Raw genomic sequence first — 9,725 nt, 5'->3', positions numbered from 1 at the left:
ATGGTTGATTTAAATAAAGCCACGAAACAAAAGAAATTAGACACCCAGCATCAAAAAAGGAAAATGGATAAAGTAAAATCCGTACTAGCTTTAAATTAGAAATGAATGAAAGTCATTTCATGAAATCCCTCAACCAATAGAAGCTGGTGCGATATATCTTTAATAAGATTCTCTTTTTTCTTTAAGTAGCTTTTGAAAACTGTGTCTACTTCTTGAGCAAGGAAGCAAAAGTCCTATAAAGTGATCATCTTCAACCTGTCAGCTACTTCAGTTTCGTGATCGTTCTGGGAGTCGAGAATGGCCGGCGAGGGAGAGGGCCCAGCGATAGGGATTGATCTGGGGACGACATACTCGTGCGTGGCAGTGTGGAAGAATGATCGAGTGGAGATCATAGCGAATGATCAGGGCAACCGGATGACGCCGTCTTATGTTGCATTTACTGACAAAGAGCGTTTGGTGGGTGATGCAGCCAAGAATCAGGTCGCCAGGAATCCCACAAACTCCATCTTTGGTAATTTTTAGTATATAGCCATCTTAATTAGCTCTTTTACGTCCAAATTTATGAATCTCTTATCTGGTAGTATTTAAGAATCTGATTATTCCTGGGTATATCTGATTGCATTCTTCTAGTTTCATCTCCAAAAATGTCTAAAGCCAAAAACAGAACCTTTTATAGGAATCGAACAGATTTTTATTTTTATTTTTTAATAGAAATTAAAGGACGGTGATGGAGAGCACTGACTTTATAATAACTTACCTTACTCTTTTCAAAAAATAGATAATCTTAGTAACAAAAAATCAAGAAAATTGATCATATATTTAATCTTTTGAGAAACTACATATAACCCTCCAAACTGACACATCTTTCATAAAAATACCTTCAAACTTTTTTTTAAAAAAGTATACTTAGCCCTTTCGAATTATCACTCATTTACAAACTATGGTCCCTATTGGCTTTTGACATTACATTGGAAGGAAAATTGATCATTGTTTTTTCTTTTAAACATTCAAATTACTCCCAAAAAATTATTGAAAAAACTTTAATTTTTCTTTCTTAAAATTAAAAGAAATAAAAGGAAGGCTAAGGGCATAGTTGATCACCCCCTCAGCCTTGAGGGGTGGCAGAACCAACCTCTCAACCTTAAGGAGCGGGGATGGTTCACCCAACCGTGAGCCTAGCTTCCTTTTTTTTCTTTATAAAAAAAAAAGAAAATTTTAGTTTTCATATATATTTTAATTTTAGGAGTAATTTGGATAAATTAACACAGTACCACATCTAATTGGTAGGTCATGCATACAAGGTTCTCCTCTTTATATATATATATAAGCCCATTGTTAAGTGTTTATTTTAATCCTTTGTATTTGTTATTAGAGGTTTGGACCTAAAAACTATAAATTAGATGCACTTTCTCTATGACTGTTTTTTTTATAAAAATAATAACAAATAAAATAAACTTACAGCCAATCATATACTAGTGTTGGTAACGGTTCCACATATTTCAAATCGCCATCGAATTTGATCTTCACCTAAAAAAAATAGACGATTTTGACGAAAATAGACACTTCTTAAAAAAATTGACAATATAAATTGTTTTACTTTCTCCGATGAGGTTACATGATCTTTTAATTTAGTTTTGTTGAATCATTTTATCATTTTTCTCTTATTTATTTTGTAGATGCAAAGCGGTTGATTGGTAGGAGATTTAGTGATTCTTTAGTTCAAAATGATATCAAGCTTTGGCCATTCAAGGTCATTGAAGGTCCTGCCGACAAGCCTATGATTGTGGTCACTTATAAGGGTGAAGAGAAACATTTTTCTGCAGAGGAAATCTCATCTATGGTCCTTAAAAAGATGCGTGAGATTGCAGAGGCTTATCTTGGAACAACTGTTAAGAATGTTGTAGTCACTGTCCCAGCCTACTTCAATGACTCACAGCGCAAAGCCACAAAGGATGCTGGAGGCATTGCAGGGCTCAATGTCATGCGAATAATCAATGAACCAACAGCCGCAGCCATTGCCTATGGTCTTGACATTGTGGCCAATGATAAGAGAAATGTATTAATCTTTGATTTGGGTGGTGGTACTGCAGACGTCTCTTTACTTACAATTGACGAAAGTACTTTTGAAGTGAAGGCCGTTGCCGGAGACACTCACCTTGGAGGTGAAGACTTTGACAATAGAATGTTAAAGCACTTTGTTAAAATATTTAAGAGGCAGCACAAGGAAGATATTAGCGGAAATGCCAAAGCTCTCAGGAGGTTGAGAACTGCTTGTGAGAGAGCAAAAAGGATTCTTTCTTCTGCAGCTGAGACTACCATTGAAGTTGATTCTTTATATATTGGTATTGATTTCTCCTCAAGTATTACCCGTGCAAGATTCTCAGAACTCAATATGGACTTGTTCAGGAAGTCTATTGAGCTTGTGGAGAAGTGTTTGACTGATGCTAAGATGGACAAGAGTGGAGTCCATGATGTTGTTCTTACGGGTGGTTCTTCGAGAATTCCCAAGGTGCAGGAGCTATTGCAGGACTTGTTTGATGGAAAGCAGCTTAACAAGAGCATCAACCCAGATGAAGCTGTGGCGTATGGAGCAGCTGTTCAAGCTGCAAACATGGTTGGTATGGGTAATGTAAAAGTTCGGCACATTGTGCTCTTGGATGTCACCCCTTTGTCCCTTGGGGTGAGTGTAAGATCAGAAGGTGATATGTCCGTTGTTATTCCAAGGAATACCGCCATTCCAACCAAGATGGAACGGGACTACTTCACTTTGTATGACAACCAAACTTCTGTTTTGGTCTCGGTTTATGAGGGTGAGCGACCAAGAGTTGTGGATAACAACTGGTTGGGGGAATTTAGGCTTTCCCGCCTTCCTGCAGCGCCCAAGGGTGTCACTAAGTTTAAAGTATTCTTTGAGATAGATGCTAATGGTATCTTGAATGTTTCTGCTATGGAGCAGTCCAGTGGCATGAGTTGCAAGATCACAATTACAAATTACAAGGGTTCATTATCCACGGAAGAGATTCATAGGATGGTCCATGACGCAGAGAGATACGAAGTTGAAGATGATAAGTACAAGAAGAAGGTTAGGGCTAAGGAAGCTTTGGAGAAGTATACGTACAAAATGAGGAACATTGTCAATGACAAGAAGAATGGTGAAAAGCTTGAGGCTGCTGATAAGGAGAAGATTGAAGCTGCTATTAAGCACGTGATTCATTGGTTAGATGGTATTCAACATGCGGGGGCAGATGAGTTTAAGGACAAGCTGATTGGACTTGAGTTTATCTGCAATCCCATCATTGCGAAGATATCTAGAAATTGAGCAGGTCGTCTCATAAAATAGAAGACAATTATTTTGATGATGACAATTAGAGTCCGTTAATAGGACCATATCAGTGCAATAGTTTCCCGACTTATGTTTTGACGTGACTTTGTCTGGTAGCAATTGGAAAAGGTGAAATATGATGTTTGCTTTATATATGGTTTTGTTATTGATGGATTGGTGCGAATGTTAATGTTTCATTGCGATTTAAAACATCAACTTTTAAGTTTATTCGGAGTTTTTAGCTGATAACAGGGAAAGTAAATAGCCGTAGCCCAGCTGTTGAATCGGCTGTTTTAGTGTAAAATCGTATGTGTCGGTTCTTTTCTTTGCTTTTTATTCTCCTAGTTGTTTGAAATATTAATTATTTGCAATTTTTTTTAAGTTACACCATCATCTCAAATTTTGAGTTGATCGAGGTCAAGGATTTTTTTTTTTTTTTTTTTTTTGTGATTTTCATTTAAGCAAGCAACTTTTAGCTAATAGAAAGGCATTTAACTGTCTTTTCCTTCAACTCAAATCTCGAAAAGTAAAGAAATTTTGTTTTACAAATGCATTTATCTCTTAGCACGTAAAAATGTATATTTTTTAATAGCATGTGCCTTCTCTTATACTTTTTTTAATAACATTAGCAAAATTTTTTTTGCTTCTTATACATTTAAAAATACATGACACTTTGAAAACTGAATCAAAAAAAATTCTTGCATTTCGACTTTTAGCCTCAATGCCGAAGCCCAGCTGTTCGTTCTTTCCAATTGGGTTGCTTGCATTTATGCAGTTTCCCAAAATTAAATCCTAATAAATTGGATTTGGATTTGAGGCATGTTGTAAATATCAACCAAAACTAGCAAAATTGTATTTCAAACAAACCCACAAGCAAAAATGTTCAAATCATGCTCAAACTGGATTTGGCTTCAAAGCTAGGCCATCGCTCGTCCTGAATAAAATATGGGTTCCAACGTGGTGGCTAAAAGAACATATTTCATTCTTTCTCAGCTTGTTTCTGCTTAGCCCCATCAATATACTCTCCGCTGGAGGCAACGTTTGCACACAATACTCACTCCTTTCCCGCCTGATATTTTATCAAAATATGACGTACAAAGAGTAGCGGAGAAAAATACTCAAAGTTCAAAGCTCTAATACATCAAAATCTCACTCTTACACAAAAGAGAATAATAACAAAAGAAAACTTTATTTTTACTCTAAGTGCTTTACTGTTCACTAAGCCATGAGAGAACAAGAGGTGATTTGAAATTCCCCTTTTTGTTTGGGGTTAATTAAATCAAGATGGGCAGCACTCCTTTTATAAGGAGCTCAGTTGTCAAAAGCAAGAGATTTAAGGCCTGTTTGGCAAAAAAAACCTTAATGTTCGATACTATTCTTCAAAAAATTCAACTTCTCAATTTTTTTGTTTTTTATATCACATCAATTATTTTTTACACTAAGCCATAATGTTGTAAAGGGAAGATTCCCAATTGTGTTGGAGAGGAACTCCAAGTTTGATAAGGACAAGACTTCAAATTCATGTTGCTTTAGACTTTCAAAAACCAACATGGAAAGAACAAAACACAGCTGGCCGACTTCATGACTTGATGAAGACCAAGTCACATAACAATTAACAACACCATTGAATCATTGTATTTCATTCCAATATTTCTTAATACGCTAATAATTAGGTTTTTCCAAGCTGATTTATATATTAAAAATATGAAAATAATTTATATTTTAAGAACTTCATATGAACGGCTGTTTTAGCTTTAAGCCATGGATTAATCAAATTCTAATATGAACTCGTGGATATTTTATTTTGCCATGAACATTAGAGTTGGGAGACAAACTGTTCAGCAACATGGTTTTCCTTTAAACAAACTTCTGAAAAGAAAATAATATTTTATTTGCTTGAATGTGTAACCATGACGCCCAATGTAAATTATAAAAACAGATTTGGTAACTACTTTTCCAAGTGTTTCTAGCCGTTCCTTCTTTCCAGTTCCAGTTCCAGTTGAGTTGCTTGCAAATACAGTTTTCACAAATTAAAATTCTAATAAATTGGATTAGAATTACAGTCAAGCCCACGCGGTTTCGTTCAAGAAGACAAACAAAGATTCCTGCCCTTTGTGGAGCTGGATTTTGCGGAAAATGACCCTGCACGATCGTGGACTAAAATTATCAAACTCACGCGGTCCAACTTGCTATAAATGAAGTGATTAACCATCTTGAACCATCCAGTGCCGTTGACTCAGAGAGTTCCTTCAGCTTCTTCATTTCCGTCATCTTCTAGACGTCGATAATGGCCGGCAAAGCAGAGTGTTCAGCAATAGGGATTGATCTGGGAACCACGTACTCGTGCGTGGCAGTGTGGAAAAATGGTGGAATAGAGATCATAGTCAACGATCAGGGTAAAAGGACAACACCGTCTTATGTTGCCTTCACTCACAAAGAGCGTTTGGTCGGTGATGCAGCCAAGAACCAAGTTTACAGGAACCCCGCTAACTCTGTTTTTGGTAATGTCCTCCTCTCTCTCTTTCTTTATTTTTTATTTTTTTTTTCTTTGGTGTTTCTCACCTTTTTTTTTTTTTTTTTTTTCACCCTTGTTTAGTTATCTCATGCTAATTGCTAAGCACGAAATCATGTATCATATCATGCATTAAGTCACTTACATGGATCAAAGTAGAAGAGTTTCACTTACATGGGGCTAGAGAACTTTATTTTAAAACATTTGATCACTTGTGTTTTGGAAAAGATGATCAAGAGTTGAAAGGTGCTTGTAGGAGAACATAATTATACTCCAAAAAAACACCCGATCATTCTCTTCACCTAAATTGGACCCAAATCTTGATTTGGTAACCAGGAGTCAAGAACAAAATACCAAAAAGGGAAAGTATGCCCTTCACTCATTCGTTTGATTGCTAAAAAAACACTCCTCGATCCTTTGTGAGAGGGACCAAAAAGGGGAAGTAAGCCATGTGAATGTGCGAGTGAAAGGCCCATACTTTGCCGCCTTGGGGATCCAGCTGCCACAATTAAAATCTCCAATTCCTAACAGTTGACCGGTGACTCTGTCGGCCAGAGAAATGGGGGCAATTGCCTCACTAGGGCTTGAGCCAGATAACCCGTTAAGGAGGCTGATCAGCCCAGGCCCATACTGGCCTAGGAGTATCTTTCTCGCGGCTGCAGAGAACAAAATTAGACTAGAAAACACTCGATCATTCTCTTCACCTAAATTGGACCCAAATCTTGATATTGTCAGCATTTTTCCTAGCTAGAAAACCCACGCCGGAAACGGTGAATGAGCACCAAGCTTCTTCGGCCTTGATGTCGACTGGCCCACGGGCCATAGCAAGCAGAGGATTATCGAGAACACCCCTTGCTAGAGCCTGTGACCATGAGTCACTAACAAGCCACACAAAACCCCAATCAGAAGGTAACATGTGGCAAAATTGTAGCATGAGAGGTAAGTCCCTCACTCATTCAATCGATCACATTCACCTTGATGTTGTAAAAAAAAAAAAAAAAAAAAACTCATTTGAGAGCAAAATCTTTTACAGTGTCACATTTAGGAATCAGAGTCGTCTTTCGAAAGTTTTCCTCGAGACGCCTCTAAGTTATTTGTTTAGTTATTTCAAGTATTTTTACAATGCGTGATAAATTATGCGGATTTCAGCACCATCACAAGTTTTACATATCCACATAGAATTTAATCTCGACAAAAAGAAGAAGATTATTTTGATAAAAAATAAATCACTTCTTCAAAAAGTTGGTCATATAACTTGTTTTACCTTGCCGTACAAGGTCACATTGCTCTCCCACCAAGATGGAGCGACACTATACCACCGGGTTTGACAACTAAACTTGTATTTTGTTCCCTGTTTTTGAGGGTGAGAGAGCAAGAACCGTCGATAACAATAAGTTGGGAGAATTTATGCTTTCCTCCGTTCCTCCAGCACCCAAGGGTGTCGCTAATGTTAAAGTATGCTTTGAGATAGATGCCAATGGTATTTTGAATGTTTCTGCGGTGGAGCAGACCACCGGCATAATTTGCAAGATCACCATCAACAATGACAAGACGAGGCTGTCCAAGGACGAGATTGAAAGGATAGTTCAAGATGCAGAGAAATACAAGGTTGAAGACGAAGAGCACAGGAAGAAGGTTAGGGCTAAGGAGGCTTTGGAGAAGTATGCTTACAAAATGAGGAACATGCTCAATGATAAGAAGATTGGTGGCAAGCTTCACGCTGCTAGTAAGAAGACGATTGGTGCTGTTATTAACCAGGTGATTCATTGGTTAGATGGCATCCAGCTTGCGGAGGTAGATGAGTTTAAGAAGAAGTTGAGAGGACTGGAGTTAATCTGCAAGCCCACCATTGAAAAGATATATAGACAACAATGGTTCAACAAGGAAGCACAGGCCCAACAAGACCCGTCTTCTACAAATCTTCCACCTACCTTAATTGATGATGGAGTGATGTTACACCTGAGTGAAAACATCTCAACAGAGTGTCTAAAATGTGGAAGTATGGAAATATCAAAGGGGCTCAGTGGGTGGTCCTATGAATCGACTTGTGGAGAATATTGCTATTATGTGGCATGTGTGAAGGACTCAATTCTTGAGAATGGACAAAATGATTGGGTTGATACAATTAGTAACACAGTGTTGCAGAATATGACTGAGAATGGACAAAATGATGTGGTTGATACAAGTAGCACGGTTTTGCAGAATATGTTTGAGAATATGGTTGAGAATGGACAAAATGATTTGGTTGATTCAATTAGTAACATGGTTCTAGAGGAAGACGTAATACAACAAAGGAGAGGGAGCTCAAGAGGAAAGAAGATTTGCTCGATAGCGGCTGAAACGTGTGTCAACCTCATTCTTTCAGCCACCAATTTGGATCCAATTTCTGCGGTTAGTGATGCTGTTGAAGCGTTCACTTCAACATGATTTATTTTACGACGGGATGGAAAGTTTGAGTTATGTGTTTGTATCTGTGTGTGTGTTTAATTGAGAGATTTACACTTTACTGTTACGGGTCTATGACCCGGTAATAGTATATTAGAATTATTATTAAATAAGGTAATTATGTATTATTATTCTTATTAGGAAAATATGAAACTTGCTCATAAAGCAATATTTCTAGTAGAAAATATGGGATTTGTCTCCCATTAGAATTATATTTTCTATTTATATGTATTTCTATTTTTGTTATGTGATAATCTATATAAACCTAAGAGTAATCAATAAAATATATGAGAAGTTAATATTCAACTTTATTAGTTGTTTTAAGAGGTTTAGGATTCCTCGTACTACCCTAAAACTATGAGGCCCAGGATTCTTCGAATTATCCTACCACAAATCTATCGTTCTTATTAATTATTCATCCCTTGTTACGGTGGCCCATAACACTTTACATATATTATTATTTTTTCGCAGTTGTTCTTGGTGTATTGCTTTGTCTAACAGGCATAAAATATGTAGAGCACTTTTTTTTTTGTAATTGAACAGGAAAAAAGAGATTACAAGAAGGATCTTTACCACTCTTGATATAATGAAAGAGAGAATTGGAGATCATGTGAAAATTATTTCACATGTGTATTTAGAGGAACGAATGTCAAGGAATTTTGCCTATCATTCATGAAAATTGAAAACTCATTGAGATTGTGAATATTATCAACAAATGAATGAATTTGAATTCTCAACCAGATTTCAACTGCTCAATTTTAACTAACTAAATAGTGTATGATTGGTCCACTATTTGCTTATTGCGGGAAGCCAAGTACGTTGTTGCTAGGATCGGAGTATATTTGCAACAGACAGATTGTAGTTGAGATAATTTCGCAGGTTGAATAAATATATGCATGAAGACGTGTAGTACTGTTAGAACAATTTTCGAGATGGGTGACTCAGCAATTCAAGAGATGCAATCTGCAAAATGAAAGTATGATAAGACTTAAGAGCTTGTCGAATGTGCCGGAAAATAGTTCAAATGCTTAAGTAGTCAATGTTTTTCACAGAGAAAACAAATTAGTGAATTCCTTTGAGAGTAATTATAACCACATATTCGGTAGGAACTTCCCTTTTACAGGCATTAATTAACGGTTATAATCAAGTATGGATCCTGAATTCTCGGCCCCTACATTCCCAAGGAGTCCAATGCAAATAATTAATGTTGAAATTGTGGATAGTGGGATCATGGATTGTGGCAAATCGTGGGATCGTGGATCCTGTTGAAGCCAACCTCGGCCACCTTCATACAGAACGTGGTTTGGCACTCTTAGCTCGGCCACGTTTACTTAGCACGTGGCTTGGCACTTTAAGCTCAGCAGCATTCTTGTTGGAACTTGGGCTTCACCTTTAGAAGACTGGACTTCTGCTTTTTTTCCCCTGGGCTTGCGTAGATATTAGATT

General features: G+C 37.1%; 1 protein-coding gene and 1 pseudogene across 1 annotated transcript; both read left to right on the top strand.

The window, feature by feature from the left end:
* The first annotated feature begins 216 nt into the window (after positions 1-216).
* Positions 217-3,473, top strand: LOC132187100 (heat shock cognate 70 kDa protein-like). Its single transcript, XM_059601274.1, has 2 exons — positions 217-511; positions 1,677-3,473. The coding sequence occupies exons 1-2, from the start codon at positions 298-300 to the stop codon at positions 3,317-3,319; spliced, it is 1,857 nt and encodes a 618-aa protein (XP_059457257.1). The 5' UTR covers positions 217-297; the 3' UTR covers positions 3,320-3,473.
* Positions 3,474-5,609: 2,136 nt separating this feature from the next.
* Positions 5,610-8,261, top strand: LOC132188096 (heat shock 70 kDa protein 1-like; annotated as a pseudogene).
* The last annotated feature ends 1,464 nt before the right edge of the window (positions 8,262-9,725 follow it).

Source organism: Corylus avellana, chromosome ca7, assembly GCF_901000735.1.
Source record: "Corylus avellana chromosome ca7, CavTom2PMs-1.0".
Lineage (NCBI taxonomy): Eukaryota > Viridiplantae > Streptophyta > Magnoliopsida > Fagales > Betulaceae > Corylus > Corylus avellana.
This window is presented reverse-complemented; position numbering and strand designations above follow the sequence as displayed.